Raw genomic sequence first — 17,243 nt, forward strand, 5'->3', positions numbered from 1 at the left:
TAAAGACACTCCCATGTGCCTTTGGTGTTCAATAAATTAAACATCAAAATGATGTGAAGAAACGAATAAAGAATCCACTCGTTAATGCTAGTATTAACATACAAGGTCGAGAGAGCTTTTACAGTGAAATGTCAATTAATAAATGTAGAAGATGGCGTTAGAAAATTCCCACTTGGCCACTTTTTGTTTTATAAAATACACTTGGTTAATTCCTTGGGTTTCTATGCTCTAGAACATGTAGTATCACTGGGATTAAATGGTCAAGGGTTTCATTAATAAAGCATCTGGGCATACACGCACACGTGTGTTGTTCTTGAGAGCTTCCTCTATTTTCTCAAATGCTATCACAGTAACAACTGTGATAGAATCATCAATGGATACTAAAATTCATGGGTGAAAGTTTCATAAGAAACAAGCTATATAAATAACAGAATGCAGGTATAATACTGCTCAAGTTCATCCGTTATCATCCATTAATAATGCAAAATTGCCCTCTAAATTCCCTGTACAAAACTTCTAAGATTAAAAATTATAATACTTTATGAAATTTCAACAAAATAACTTTAACATAAGAAAAGAATAAATTTGTCTTCTACAATTTACCAAAGCATGAGTCTAGACTCTAGGGAACAAAAACAAATATTAGCTGATAAGAACGAGAATTTTTCAAAATGTAATTATACTAAAAAATGCAAAATAAAGTAACATTCCCCAATGAAACTTGAGTAAAATAAATTTATAAAAAGCTCACTTTACGGACTGGAGTGAAATAGCCAGGAGAGAGTTAAGTGGTAAATTATGTTGTATCATTATTAAACAGAAGAAAAGGGAATTTTTTTTCTTCCATCAAAATCATCCATAAACAAAAATTTGTATTTTTTTAAAGTAAGAAAATATACTGATCATATCCTACTGTGATAGATGCTATAACAGCAACATTTGTAATAAACAAAGGCCTATGTTTTAAATCTATAGCTTAAGCAACACGGTGAAACCCTGTCTCTACTAAAAAATACAAAAAATTAGCCAGGCGTTGCGGCCCACACCTGTAGTACCAGCTACTCCAGGAGGCTACGGCAGGAAAATTGCAAGAACCCAGGAGGCGGAGGTTGCAGTGAGCTGAGATGGCACCACTGCACTCAAGCCTGGGCGAAAGAGGAAGACTCCGTCTCAAAAAGTAACAACAACAACAACAAAATCTATAGCTTAAAAATTATGCCTAAGTAAACTACTGGCATAGCTCAGAGATACTGCAGGTTCAGTTCTAGACCACCTTAATATAGTGAATATTATACTAAAGCAAATCACACAAATTTTTGGTTTCCCAGTGCATATAAATGTTATGCTCAAACAATCCTGCAATCTACTAAGTATGCAATAGCATTAAATCATAAAAAACGTGTATACCTTAACTTAAAAATGCTTTATTACTAAAAACTGCTAATGCACATCTGAGCCTTCAGTCAGTCCTAATGTTTTTGCAGGTGGGGCATCATGCTTAGATATTTATGGCTGCTGACCAATCAGGGTGGTAGTTGCTGAAGACTGAGGTGGCTGTGGCAATTTTAAAAAATAAGACAACAATAGAGTTTGCTGCATCATTGACTCTTCCTTTCAGGAAGATTTCTCTGTAGCATGCGAGGCTGTGTTTCATAGCATTTTACCCACAGTAGTACTTCTTTCTAAATTCCTCTTAAACCTTTCTGCTGCTTTAACTAAGTTTGGGTAATATTCTAAATCCTAATCCTTTGTCATTTCAGCAATGTTCATGGCATCTTCACCAGGAGTAGAATCCATTTCAAGAAGCCACTTTCTCTGTTCATCCATTGGAAGCAACTTCTCATCCATTAAAGTTTTATTAGCAGCAATTCAGTCCCATCTATAGGCTCCTTTTAAATTATAGTCCTTTTGCTATTTCCACCACATCTACAGTTACTTTCTGCACTGAAGGCTTGAATCCCTCAAAGTAATCTATGAGGGCCGGAATTAACTTCTTCCAAACTCCTGTTCCTGTTGATATGAATGTTCTTAACAACATCTAGAATGGTGACTCCCTTCCAGAACATTTTCAATTTACTTTACCCAGATCCATCAGACAAATCAATACCTACATCTGGCAGCTATAGCCTTATAAAATGTATTCTTAAAAAATGAGACTTGAAAGTTGAAATTACTCCTTGAACCATGGGCTGCGGAATGGATGTTGTGTTAGCAGGCATGAACAAAACATTCATCTCCTTGTATATCTCCATTATAGCTCTTGGGTAAACAGGTATATTGTCAACGAGCAGTAATATTTTAAAAGGAATCTTTTTGATCAGGTTTCAAGAGCAGGCTTAAAATATTCAGTAAGCCATGCTGTAAACAGATATACTGTCATCTAGGCTTTGTTGTTCCATTTACAGAGCACAAGCAGACCAGATTTAGCATAATTTTCAGAGTAGTAAATGAATACTGGCCTCAATTTAAAGTCACCAGCTGCATTAGGCCCTAACAAGAGAGTTGGCCTGTCTTTTGACACTTTAAAGCCAGGCGTTGACTTTTCTCTAGCTATGAAAGCCCTAGATAGCATTTTCTTTCAATAGAAGGCTGTTTTGTCTACATTGGAAATCTGTTGTTTAGTGTAGCCACCTTCATCAATGATCTTATTTAAACCTTCTTGGATAACTTGCTGCTTCACCTTGCACTTCTATGTTATAGAAATGGCTTCTTCCTTAAACCTTATGAACCAACCTATGCTGCCTTCAAATGTTTCTTCTGCAGCTTCCTCACCTCTCTCAGTCTTCACAGAATTGAAGAGAGTTAGGAACATCTCTAAATGTTGTGGCTGCTTTGACCTTCTATCCAGGCCACTAAAACTTTTTCCGTATCAGCAATAAGGCTGCTTTGCTTTCTTATCATTCTATGTTCACTGGAATGAACTTTAATTTCCTTTAAGAAATTTTCCTTTGCATTCACAACTGTTTGGTGCAAGAGATCTAACTTTTAGCCTAGCTCAGCTTTAGACATGCCTCACTAAGCTTAATCATTTCTAGCTTTTGATTTAAAGTTAGACATGTGTTCCTTTCACTTGAGCACTTAGAGGCCATTGTAAGGTTATTAATTGGCCTAATTTCAATACTGTTGTTCCTTGGAATAAGGAGGCCCAAGGAGAAAGAGAGAGATAGGGGAACTGCTAGTGATGCAGTTCAATCACACACAACATCTATCAATGATTCAAGGTCTCACAGAAGTGCAGTTCATGGCGCCCCAAAACAATTACAGTGGTAACATCAGAGATCACTGAACACAGGTTATCATCACAGATATTATAATAATAATAATAATAATAAACTTGAAATATTGTGAGAATTACTAAAATGTGACAGAGACACAAAGTAATCACATGCTGTTGGAAAAATGGCATCAATAGACTTGTTCAGTGCAGGTTGCCAAAAAACTCCAATTTGTAAAAAACTCAGTATCTGTCAAGTACAATAAAGCAAAGTCCAAAAAAACAAGGTGTGGCTGTATGTACAAGTCAAATTTTGATTGAACAAAATTCTAATTTGACATAGTCAAACTATCAGTTATAGCAGCATTTCTCTAATTTTTTTCAAAAGCAATAAATTTTCATAGCAAAATTTTATACAGAATCTCGAAATGGAAATAAAAGCATAATTTCCCTGTTTGAAATCATGATGAAGTATCCAGAAAGTGGAGTATTCTACATGTCTTCCTTCCAGGTCTCTATTGGAAAATCTAGGTATCTAGAGTTTAAGCAAACTAGACTATAAAGGGTTCTTATTATAAAGATGCCAATTCAACTAATTGCAATAAGACTTTTTTTTTCAATCCACTTACCTACATTCCACATACAGGCTTGTGATCTTACAGTGACACTTTATTCTAAGCATCTGAACACAAGGTGGACATTCTCCAGGGTGACATGGCAAAACACATGGGTGAAGACAACCTAGTGGCCGTGGCCTGGAGCACCCTTCTTCACAATGAAGGCATTCTGGGCCAGCCTGAAAAATAGCAAGAAATAAATCATCTAAGTACAAGGTAAGCCTAACATTTCTATATGTTAGAGTCATAAAATGTATATATCCCATTAAAATAAAGTACTTCTGCAGCTCTTAGAAACATAGTTAATCAAATGGTACATACTCTTATTTATCTTAAAAATATTCATACTAAAGAATAGCAAGATTGTCAATATGACTATTGTGCATATAGATTTTTTTTTGCTTATAAACCTCATTAAGTCAAACTGCCTCATTTTTAAATGAAACTTAAAATGAACCTGACCATATAAAGTATCCCACTAAAAATGTAAATTACTTCCTAAAGAATAATCAGAGACAGAAAAGAAAATATACAGAGTAAAAATGTTTATTCATTTCTATACAATAATCATCACTGAACTAAAGGAATCAATACATTGTTAACACATAAATAAAAAATCCAAAGCACTCAACAGTTGGAAGATAATTATCCCATCTTGCCAAAGAGAAACACATATAGAATGAAAAAAGAATGACCAGTAGTTTATATTTTAATGCATATCAATGAACTAAAGCTAAATTACATTTTACAAATAAATGTACCTCAACGTAACTTAAGGCACCTCCCTTTTCTCTAGTGATTTAATAATGTTAACTAGCATTAGAATCTACTAAAAAAGGTTAAAAATACTTGTTTCAGGATATGGTTTGTTTTCTCAGGTCGTACTTGAGGTAAAATAAGAGAGCTATAGACATGGGTATTAAATGTTAAAGGTGAAACGTTTTTATCATAATTCCAAAGAGAAGCCATGATTACAATAGTTATTATGATAAAATTCTAAGCTATTTTTTTTACATATAGGATTAAAAAGAAATACTGTTTCAAATTATAAAAATATTATTTTATAAATAATTTTTATTTTTAAAAGGCATATTCATTTATTCCACAAATACTCAATACTTATGTCCCAGGCATTGTTCTTAGCACTGGGAAGACATGAGACAGGCCCCTGGAACTTACCTTTATATGAGGAGGTAAGATTATGAATATAATATCTTGGTAACTAATCTGAAGAAAGATAAAGCAGGATAAGAAAGAGTGATGATAGCAACAAGAAGGAAGCCTGCCTGATAAAGATCACATGTCAATAGAAACCGAGTTAAATGAGGGAGAGAACCATCAGAATAGAGAGTTCCAAAGGAAAAGAACAAGTACAAAGGCTCTAAGGAAAGACAAATGTGGAATGTTCAAGAAACTGGAAGAACAGAAGCAGAAGTGAGTAAGCAAGGGAGTGATGAGTAGTTAGATGAAAGCTGGGAAAGACAGGAGTGAGATCATTATTGAGCCTTTATAGGCCACTGAAAAGGATTTAAATTTTGGCCTGAGAGTGACTGAAAACTATCAAAGGATGTGGAGCAGGAAGATGATACCTGATTTACATTTTTTAAAAGATTAATCTGGCTGATGCAGTAAAACACAGTGAGAGTAGAAAGGCTGGTTAGGAAACTACTGCAGAAATCTAAGTCAAAGGTGATGGTGGCTTAGATGAGGATATTAGTGCTATAGGTTACGAGAAACTGTCAGTGTCAAGATCTATTTTGAAGATAAACCTAGGAGGATTTTCTTTGGAAAAAAAGGACAAGAAAGACAAGAAAGAAATCAAGCATGATTCCTATGTCTTTGATCTGCACAAGTGGGTAAAAACGGTAAAATGACTTTCTGAAATGGGAAAGACTGAGCGAGTATTAGGCAATGAGTAACAAAATACGCAAAGAGAACCAAAGTTAACATAAAGAGTCTATTCCATTTGCTCTTCCTGACTATGTGTTACACCTACAATAATCTTCTATTTAAACAACAAGAGTAGAAGAGCACATTGGGCTGGGAGTTAAAAGATCAGGCATAATACTTTCTGATCTACTACTCTCCTGTTGCATAATCATGGACAAGTCACAGGGCTTCAGCTTCCCTATCTGCAAAATGAAAATTATACTTAGAATATGAGTTCCTTCCAGCTATGGGGGAAACAAAAAAATCACCATTATCTTCCTGGATTACTTCCAATATCAAGTTCTACCTTCTAGGAAAGACTATCTTAGTTAAGAAATACAGAAAGTCTGTCCATCAAATATCATATGTAGTTCTCATTTAAAAAGAAAAACCAAAGCCTTAACCCAGGAAGCAATTTTGGGATAATCCACCATAAATCTCTAACAGTCACATCAGCTTTGAAAATAAGCTTTTTCTGACTCACTTCATATTCTAGAAATCTGGGAGAGGAAAGCCATAGAACAGCTACACCCTAACTAGTTAAAATTATTTTGTATCATTATTTGTTTAGTCTGATTTTACAATTCTAGTAACATTTTCGTTTTATCATGAGTACATTTTAGAGGGTCAAGGCATAGATCGATAAATCATAAGCAATACATTTACACATATGTTTGCACATGAACAAAAAGAATACCATGGGCATTTATGTTGTCATGTATTATAAAGACAAAAAATAACCTAACGATGCAACTAAAATTTTCAATAGTACAAGTCATATTAATAATTTAAATAGCTGTAAATTTAATGTTAATAATAAAGTGACACTTACATTTTCTGGCCTATTTCTCATTTAGACACTAGTATTACAACTCCCTATAGAATGGAAGTCTAGAAAAAAATTATTTTAAAAATAAAGTTTAACATCAGCTACATTTGTTTTTCCTTGTAAGGTGGCAATTTTGAGAGATATTTGAATAGCTAAGTTCTCATATGCTTGTAAAATGCTTTAATTATACACATAGATACACCATTCATCTGTGATGCCATTTATTTTAGTTTCCAACAAAAGATTGGGAATTTATTTAAATTTATTAAAATTATGAAAATCATTCATCCTGTGTGTCAGGCTTAACTTAGAGTAAAAGCTCTAGACTAAACTCAGATATAAATAATGAGAAATGGAGGTGATACTCCTGCCTACTATCTAAGAAGATATATAACCTATATATTTTTATCATAAAACTATATCCTATGTATTAACACAGGTATGGTATGTAAAGAGTTCCACATTAAAAGACAACTATTATGAATTGGAATAAAAATACAGAACTATATACCCCAAGCTGCTGTCTTAGGAAAGGCAAGGAAGGAGAAGGGATGAGGGCAAAAATAGAGGAAGGAAGCTAAAGCAAAACAGAAAAATATTTATGGAATAATTGTTGAAAAAATGTTTCAAGAATACTATGGGCAGATATGCATTCAATCTAAGAACATTACCTTGTTTTTTCCAGTTGAGCCATCAATTTTGGTTACTTTGTGGCATTCTTTCATACATGTGTGATTCTGACAATCTAAGATTCTTCCACAAACTCTTTTACAAGAGTAGGGTCCTACAGCATGGCATGGTAGTGGACTCACCTTTAAAAATAAAGCAAATCAGCACAGCACACAACACACAAAACTTTCTGGACATACTACATGTTTCCAAAATTACTCTGCTATCATTTGAGAACAAGTTTCACAAAGGCCTACTAAGTTTGCATGAATAATAACACTGATGATCAAAATATTCCAAAGTAATGAATGCCAAGAAGCAAAATGTTCTCCTCCTAAAAAGAAAATTCAATATAATTCTGTAGTAAATACATATACACAGTCTAATTCTCAAATGAAAGCATTGCATATTTTTTAAATTAGTAAATTCTTGTACTCTTTATAACAGTAAAATAACAATACTTTGACTTTATTATTTCTGACAACTCCAATATAGAAAAGTTACACTAGTATATAATAGTATATATTATAAGCTTTACCTAAAATTTTGCACCTGTAACTCACCTCATGTTTCCCAAGACATTCCCTGTAAGGAAAAAATAAAATAAAATGAAAACATTACAAATTATACAAAAATAATACCTAAAGAGGCTAACTCTAAGAATAGTAAAAAAAATAAACACATTCGGAAATAATAAGCAATTACAGTTAAGTTACAGGATACAAAGTTAATATACAAAGGTCAATTGATTTCCTGCATAGTAGCAATGAACTGTTAGAATCTGAAATTAAAAACATTAGCACAACAAATGAAATACTCGGGTATGAATTTAACAAAATATATGCAAGATCTCTATGAGAAAACTACAAAATACTTATGAAAGAAATCAAAGATTTAAATAAATGAAGAGATATTTCATGTTGACAGATATGAAGGCTAAAAATTATTAAGATGTAGTTTCTTCCCAATTTGATCCAGATTCAACATAATTCCAATCAAAATCCCAGCAAGTTATTTTGTATATGTCAACAAACTGATTCTAAAGTCTATACGGAAAGATAACAGACCCAGAACAGCTAACACAATACTGAAGAAACCAAAGTCAAAAAGACTGATGCCACCCAACTTCAAGAGTTACTATAAAGCTACAGTGATCAAGACAGTGTGGTACTGATGAAAGAACAGGCAAATGGAAGAAAACAGTCCAGAAATGGAACCACACAAATCACAGTCAACTGATCTTTGACAAAAGAGCAAAGCCAATTGAATGAAGAAAGGATATGCTTTTCAATAAATAGTTGATGCTGGAACAAATGGACATCCACTTGCAAAAAAATCTAGACAGATCCTACGCCTTTCACAAAAGTTAGCTCAAAATGAATCACAGATCTAACTGTAAAATGCAAAACTATAAAACACAGACAATCTGGGTACTCTGAATTTAAGACAACTTTTTAGATATAACATTAAAAGCACAATCCATGAAATAAAAATGAATGATAGATGTCATCAAACTAAAAATTACTGCTCTGAAAAGAACATTTAGAGAATGAAAAGCCACAAAGGATAGGTGTAGTGGCTCATGCCTATAATCCCAACACTAGGAGGCTGAGACAAGAGGATCATCTGAGCACAGGAATTTCAAGACTGGCCTGGGCAACATAATGAATCTCTACAAATATAAAAATTTTAAAAATTAGCTGGACACGATGGTGCAAGCCTGAAGTCCCAGCTACTTGGAGGTTGGAGGTAGGGCTGAGGTTGGAGGATCATTTGAGCCCAGAAGGTTGAGGCTGCAGTGAGCTATGATGAAGCCACTGAACTCCTACTCCAAAGTTGGAAAAGCCTGGGTGACAGAGCTGAGATCCTGACTCAAAAACAACAACAACAAAAGATAAACCACAACTGGCAAAAAATACTTGAAAAACTCACAGCTGGTAAAGGACTTGTCTCCAAAATATACTCAATAAGAAAACAAATAATGCAATACAAAAATGGGCAAAAAGGAACAGGAAGTTAAACACTGTATGTTCTCACTCACGTAGAAGCTAAAAAGTTTATCTCGTAGAAATAAAAAGCATAATAGTTACAGGGTGGAAAAGGTAGAGGGAAGGGGAGATAAGAGATTTGTTAAAGGACAAAACTACAGCTAGATAGGAAGAACAAGTTCTGGTGTTGTATAGTTATCCTACAGTGCTATAAAACTATTGTTATCTATTGTCAACTATAGTTTCTACTGTTAACTATCGATAACAAGTTACCTATAACAATAGATATCTACAGATATCTATAACTATAGTTACAGAAAAGAGGATGCTGAATGTTCCCAAAACAAATAATAAATGCCTGATATGATGGATATGCTAATTGCCCTGATCCAATCACTATATATCACATTGTATATACTGAAACAGCATGTTTCTTATAAATATGTACAATTATTATGCGTCAATTAAAAATAGAATGACTAAAATCCAAAACACTGATAATATCATATGTTGGTGAGAATGTAGAGAAACAAAAATTCTCACTCATTGTCATGAGAATACAAAATGATTCAGACCCTTTGGTAAACAGTTTGACGGCTTCTTACAAAGCTAATCAAAGTCTTACCATGTGATCCAGCAATTACACTCCTAAGTATTTACCCAAATGAGGTGAAAGCTTATGCCTACACAAAAATCTGCACATAAATGTTTATAGCAGCTTTATTCTTAATTGCCAAACTTGGAAGCAACCAAAATGTCCCTGTATGGCAAATAGGTAAACAAACTATGGTACCTTTATACAATGGATTATTATTAAATGATAAAGGGAAATGAGCTATCAATCCATGAGAAGACACAGAGTAACCATAAAACCATATTGCTAAGTGAAGATGCCAGTCTGAAAATGCTGCACACCATAAAATTCCAACTATACGATATTCTGGAAAAGGCAAAACTACAGAGACAGTAAAAAGATATGTGGTTGAAGGGAATTTGAGATGGGGAGGGGAGAAGAAGGTTGAACAGGTGTAGCACAGGGCATTTTTAGGGCAGTGAAACTATTCTGTATGAAATCATAATAGTAAGTACATGACACTATGCATTTGTCAAAACCTACAGAACCATACAACACAGAAAGTAAACTCTAATGTAATCTATGGACTTTAGCTAATAATAATATACCAATATTGGTTCCTCAACAGTAAAAAATGTATCACTAATGAAAGTTGGTAATGGAGAAAACTATGTGTGGTATGGGGACATGCATAGGAACTCTCTATACTTTCTGTGCAATTTTCTCTGTAAACCTGAACATTTTATTAAAAAATAAAGTCTATTTAAGAAAATAAACATCATTTCCCTTTCCAGGGACTGGTTTAAAAATGGTCTAATGAAATGTGAAAAGAGTTATCCTGTGGAGCTTTGGAGAAGTTTCCTTATCCTTAAAAGAAAAAAAGAAAAGGTGATGATGATGACAGACAGAAGGCATATACATTTCAATTTCTCCCTTTGGAAATTTTCATGTCTGGGTTGCGAAGTTAACAGAGAGGCAAACAGCCTGAGGTCAAAGATGACACACTAAGGAAAACAAAATGGAAAGACAAGCTGAGCTTTTGATGATGTGTAATTGAATGAACCAAATTAACCAACTATAGAGCTATTCTATTTCCAGTCTAATTTTGTGAGGCATAAATATTACTGTGCTTTTTATTTAGGTTTTCATTTAGGTTTTACAGTTTCTACTGTACAAATCTTACATTCCTTTTATTGAATTTCTTAAACAACATGTTCTTTTCACGCTATATAAGTAGAATTGTTTTCTTAATTTCATTTACAGATTGTTTGCTTCCAGTGTACAGAAGTACTACTGGCTTTGTATACTGATGTTTCCTGCAAAAGTAATGAACTCATTAAGTAACTGTAACAGTATTTTTGAGGACTCCTTAAAACTTTTGACACACAAGATCTTGTCACCTGATTTATCTTTCACAATGACATATTATGTGAACTGTGGGTTTTTCACAGATGCCCTTTATCAGGTTGAGGAAATTATCTTTTCTTCCACACCTGAGTGTTTTTATCAAGAAAGTGTGTCAGATTCTGCCAAATGCTGCGCTACATCTACCAGCTGCCCTTTACTGATAAGAATTACACCAATTGGATGAGCACAGTGGCTTATGCCTATAATCCTAGCACTTTGGGAGGCCAACCCAGGAGGATTGCTGGAGGCCAGGTATTTGAGATCAGCTTGGGCAAAATAGCAAAACCTCATTTCTATAAAAATTTTAAAAAACATTAGTCAGACATGATGGCACATGCTTTTAGCCCAGTTACTCAGTAGGCTGAGGCAGGAGAATCCCTTGAGCCCAGGAGTTTGAAGCTGCAGTGAGCTAGAACTACACCACTGTACTCCAGCCTGGGCGAGAGTGAGACCCAGGAATTACACTGATTGGTTTTCTTATGTTGAATCAACCTTATATTTCTGGGATAAATCCATTTGGTTACAGTGTATAATCTTTTTACATGGTACTGGATTCAATTTGTTATTATTCTGTGAAGAATTTTTGCATCTATTTCACATGTGATATTGGTCTGTAGTTTTCTTGTAATGTCTTTCTCTGGTTTTAGTATTAGGGAAATACCAGGCTTGTTGAATAAGGTGGCAAGTGACCTTCCTTAAGTGAAAGGATTGACGTAAATTCTTCTTTATACTTTGGTAGAATTCACAAGTGAACTCATCTGGTCCTGGGTTTTTCTTTGTGATAAATAATTACTAATTCAATCTCTTTAGTAGATTTTTCTGTTTCAATCTCTTCAGATTTTCTGTCTCTTCTTGAGTCAATTTCAGTAGTTTGCTGCTAAGCATTTGTTCACGCAATCAGTAACCAACAGAGTTGTAGTGGCTATACTAACATCAGACAAAATAGACTTTAAGTTAAACAAAAATTGTTGCTACATACAAAGGACATTTTACAATGATAAGGACCTCTGAAAATTCTCTCCTTACTGACATTGTTGTAACTATCATGAACCTCGTTATTTTATAAATAAACTGAGAAGGTATACAACTTATTAATAGGAGAAGTTGGTGGGAAGCTCAACCCTCAACTCAAGAGCTTTTACTCTAAGAGACAATCTGTTTTAGTACACACACCCCTTCCAGCAACACTTTCCAGTCAAATGAGAAAGAAAGACCATTGTAATCTAATATCATTTTTCAAACCTCTAGTAAACATGACTTAGTAATTCCAGGCAGTTTTTCTACTGTCAGATAGTATTTTATCCAAAGTAAGATTTCAAGCAAATTAATTGAATTAAATAATCTTAATATAAAACAGACTAAGTAAGGGCCAGACACAGTGGCTCATGCCTGTAATCTCAGCAATACGGGTGGATCACTTAAGGCCAGGAGTTTGAGACCAGCCTGGGCAACATGGAGAAACCCCATCTTTACTAAAACTACGAAAATTAGCCGGGTGTGGTGGCGCATACCTATAGTCTCAGCTACTCGGGAGGCTGAGGCAGGAGAATAACTTGAACCCGGAAGAAGGTTGCAGTGAGCCAACATTGCACCACTGCACTCTAGCCTGGGTAACAGAGAGGGAATTCATCACCAAAAAAAAAAAAAAAAAAAAAAAAAAAAAAAAAAGCAGACTAAGGATTTCAAAGGTAATTAAGTACTGTATAACTGGACAATAGTGCCTATGAATTATAATATCAATGTCTCTTCTATTTCTCTCAAAGGAAAAATTTTAGGCCACTAATAATTCTAACATAGTAAGAGATATTAGCAATAACTTGGTTCCTCATGATTATAATTTAAGTCCTCAGTAAAAGAGTTAGTCTCAAATAACTGAATGCCTACATGAAAAACCTCTGTGCTAACTTTACAACCCTCATTGGTTAAATCTACAGAGAAAAATTTCCCTATTTGTGCATATATCTCCAAACAACACTTTGCTTCCCAACTTGACTATGTGACCAATATACAAAAATATACATGCTATTTCAACTGGGAGGAATGTTGTGGAAACGATAGCTTTTAGAAGTAAAAAACAAACAAAACCAAAAATCCTCTCTTTAAAAGACCAATACACAAGAAATACCGATGTTTAATTAGGCATCTTAGCTGTAGACAACAGCCCCTTTTCCAATTTTATGTTGCTTCTAAGCATTCTGTGCTTCTTTTTTCCCTATATTCCACAATTTCTGCTGGAAGTATAAAAAATTCCAGGATTCCCTGTTACTACAGGTTCAGCTCCCTACAGCTCAGTTCCAGTTATTCACCAGCCCATCCGGGAAACTGCTTCCTTTCATTTCCAAGTCTTCCTTTAAATATTCCTCAAGTTTGCCTTATCTAAAACCTGGCTTTCTTCTGTCTTCAGGGAGCTTACACTGTAGTATGGGAATCATCAGGAAAACAAATGATGTTTCCTGAATTTGTTTTTATAACTGCATGTATAAGTTGCTATGGAAAGCTAAGAAGGGCATCAAGCTCTAACTAGGGGTAAAAACTCAAAAAAAGATACCTATAGGAGGTTTATAAGCAAGTATAACAAATATGTTTGGAAAAGAATGAAGCTTAAGACAGACTAGTTTACAGGCTAGGCTTGACATAATAATGAACTGAACTAAGAAAAAAGGGAGATTGACTTCAGATATCCTTCAACCTATGTCAAAAGTTGTTTGTTTATTTGTTTTTTTTAATTGAAATTCTAATACTTACACAGGAATAGGAACTTGACATGGAGGACACGGTAATGCAGTCTGAATAAATGCTGGCTCTGAAGGCTGTTCCCAAGGGCCTGTAGGCTGGTGCTACAAATAAAATACATAATAATATTAAGTCAGAGAAATTAAATCATATGGCCATTTTAAGAATCTACGAAAATAGTTCCATGTATCCTCTGCTCAAGCAGGTTGAAATTTTTTCAAATTGTGCTACTGAAATACATCATTTCATCTGTATTAAATGAGATTATTCCCCTCCACACACATTTGATATTAATAACTGAGACAGAATCCAGTTTATCAATGGTAGAACACAGGCAGTGCAGCCTCTTTCACCTCCAATAAGAAAATGAGAAAAAGATGTAAACTCCAACATCTACCAATTGAACATAATCTCTATTATTTTACTCTCACAGTTGCTCCTCAGCACCTAAAAAAATGCTTGATACTTAGTAAGGGCTCAAAAAACATTCATGAGGCCGGGCACAGATGCCTCATGCCTATAATCCCAGCACTCTGGGAGGCGGAGGCAGGCAGATCATTTGAGGTCAGGAATTCAAGGCCAGCCTGACCAACATGATGAAACCCCATCTCTACTAAAAATACAAAAATTAGCCAGCCACGGTGGTGGACACCTGTAATCCCAGCTACTTAGGAGGCTGAGGCATTAGAATCACTTGAACCTGGGAGGTGGAGGTTGCAGTGACCAAGATCACACCACTGCACTCCAGCCTGGGCAACAGAGTGAGACTCCACCTCAAAAAATAAATAAATATTCATGAATATTTATTTTAAATACTATTAAATATTAAAAAGTGAACAAATCTTTAAGATAAGGTTATAGAAGATATCTATAACCCTAAACCACAATATATGAAGGAGGACTGCCAAATTCATCTATATCATGATCACAATGTAACTAACACACTGTATTTGCAAACATTGTTTATTGGTTTCTCTTCTTTTCTATACCGAGAGTTGCCTAAAACAAGAACATCAAGTCTTGATTACCTTGCACCCTACTCCATGCACAGCGCTTCCCAGTAAGTGCTTGGTCATTGCTCATTGAAAGACTAAGTAAAAGCAAGAAGTACAATCCATAGCAATGCACTATTTCTTTAATAGCATTATTCCCTTACCCTGCCAGTCTGCTTTATTAATGCTTGATCATGACATGGAGCAGGACACAAGTGACCACATTTCTCCAAAACTTTTTGGCAAGGTTGATGACATGGTGGACAAGAGCCAAAGTGACAGCGATGTTTCTCTTGACTTATATGATGACAAGTTGGTGGTCGACTAAATCATAAAGTACAATTTTCAAAAATTACTTTTGATATTGAACAATTACATCTAAAGGACAATTATCTATTTACATTATCTTCTGATTCCATATCGAACAAGTATACTGTGAATATTAATATTTTAAAACACTAAAGCAAAATTAAATTAAAAGTCAATATGAATTTAAATTTGTACAACAACAGATGGAAGCTTGTGCAAAGCTTCAAACTCACCTGCATTGCTCCTTACACTTGGGTGGTCTTGTGGTCCTTTCTCGGCCACAAGGCACTGTTACCTTCGTATTGCCACAATTACACTTCACATCTACGGTTTCTGGACAGGGATAGCAACTGCCTGAAAAAAAAGTCTGATAATTAAAAAGTTTCCTTAAATACCCAAATGCCTATCAATACATAAAGTTAGTATATTCACACAAGGAGAAACTCTACAGCAAAAAATGAAGAAAACTACAACAACATGAATGAATCTTACCACAAAATATTGAGCCAGGCACAAAGAGTACATAGTACATGATTCTATTTATATAAAGTGAACAAGAAAAACTAATCTCTACGGCTCAAAATCAAAGTGATGGTTATGAAGGACGCAAGACGGGTGTTGAAAATTCTGGTAACGTTCTGTTTAATGATGTAAGTTTTGGTTACTGGCTATGTTCAATTTGTAAAAATTCAACAAGCTGTGTACTTTTGATCTGTAACACTTTTCTCTCTTTTATGGGGGGAGAGCGGGGGACAGGGTCTCACCCTGTTGCTCAAGCTGAGTGCTGTGGCACAATCATGGCTCACTGTGCAGCTTCAACTTTCTGGGCTCAAGCAGTTCTCACACCTCAGCCTCCCAAGTAGCTGGGACTAACAGACACGCACCACCATGCCCAGCTAATTTTTGATTATTTGTAGAGGTGGGGGGGATCTCACTATGTTTCCCAGGCTGGAACTCTTGGACTCAAGCAATCTTCCCACCTCAGCCTCCCAAATGCTGGGATGACAAGTGTGAGCCACTGCAACTGGCCCCTGATTCATAATACTTTTCTCTCTGTACACTGGTACCTCAATAAAGTTTTAAACATTTCTCTAAAATTTGCTAAAACTTCTGTTCTAAATAACAAACTGAACACATTACTCATTCAAAACTAAAACAAGCAAAAATGGATTTAAGTCTTTGGAAAATCTAACATTAGCAATAATATCTTTGGCCTATTTTCAAACATCTATCAAAGTACACAATTTTTAGACAAATTCTCAATAACTTTTCTTTCATTACCTGATTTTGGTTAGTAGCAAGTAATTTTCCACTATTTGTACTTTGTGAAAGACTAAGAACTAAGCCACCACTTTAGGCTATAATCCCAAACATATCTCTTTGAAACATAAAAAAAGAGTTATTTTTGTTTTAGCTTTCTACACCGTTTTGTTATGGATGGCAGAAATATAAAAAAACAAAATCAAAGAAATCTTTAAAGCAAGCTATAAAGTTCTCTCCAAGACGTTCTGTCATCATCTTAAGGGATTCCTTCCCGCTCTAGTTTTCCCAGTAAGAAATTCTATCAGAAACGAAATAATGAGGGAATAAGAGTTTTCAATAAAGAAATGAATGTTTTATAGAGACTACTGCCTAGGTGTCAGGACCAAGCAAAACATGGACCAGGAGTTAACCTGATCAAAAAAGATTAATAATGGACAACACCCTGGCTTACATGCCTCTAGAAGTTCAAAATAGTTCCCTAAAACAAATACAAATTAAGAATTATAATTCAAATAATGAGCATAGAAAAAGAGAAAATTAGTGGTAAAAGCATCATAGGGTCAAACATAACATTTATTATACAGAACACCAAATGTGTTTTGACAAATATATTATTGATGTTAATACAAGTTATCCTGATGCACATGATCACGTTTTATTCTGATTTTACCTAAAGAATGACATGTTGTGGTTTTTTTTTTTGTTTTTTTTTTTTTTTT

The 17,243-nt window shown here is 34.6% G+C and overlaps 1 protein-coding gene across 4 annotated transcripts in view; it reads right to left on the reverse strand.

Moving 5' to 3' along the window:
• The window catches only part of NFXL1 (nuclear transcription factor, X-box binding like 1), a 67,482-nt gene that overhangs the window by 23,715 nt on the left and 26,524 nt on the right, over nt 1–17,243 (reverse strand). For 3 of the 4 annotated variants that reach the window (XR_004267506.1, XM_032274103.1, XM_032274102.1), the window contains 6 exons: nt 15,495–15,615; nt 15,117–15,276; nt 13,973–14,064; nt 7,822–7,843; nt 7,261–7,401; nt 3,844–4,010 (listed from right to left, as the gene is read on the reverse strand). Coding sequence is in view for 3 of the 4 variants with exons in the window: in XM_032274103.1 (XP_032129994.1) it covers nt 3,844–4,010; nt 7,261–7,401; nt 7,822–7,843; nt 13,973–14,064; nt 15,117–15,276; nt 15,495–15,615 (703 nt within the window). In the remaining variant the exon portion in view is untranslated. Of the gene's footprint in view, nt 1–887; nt 1,555–3,843; nt 4,011–7,260; nt 7,402–7,821; nt 7,844–13,972; nt 14,065–15,116; nt 15,277–15,494; nt 15,616–17,243 lie in introns of those variants that run through there. The other variant, XM_032274104.1, reaches the window with a different exon arrangement.

The sequence above is a fragment of the Sapajus apella genome, unplaced genomic scaffold, assembly GCF_009761245.1.
Source record: "Sapajus apella isolate SASKATOON/1434 unplaced genomic scaffold, GSC_monkey_1.0 scaffold5, whole genome shotgun sequence".
Lineage (NCBI taxonomy): Eukaryota > Metazoa > Chordata > Mammalia > Primates > Cebidae > Sapajus > Sapajus apella.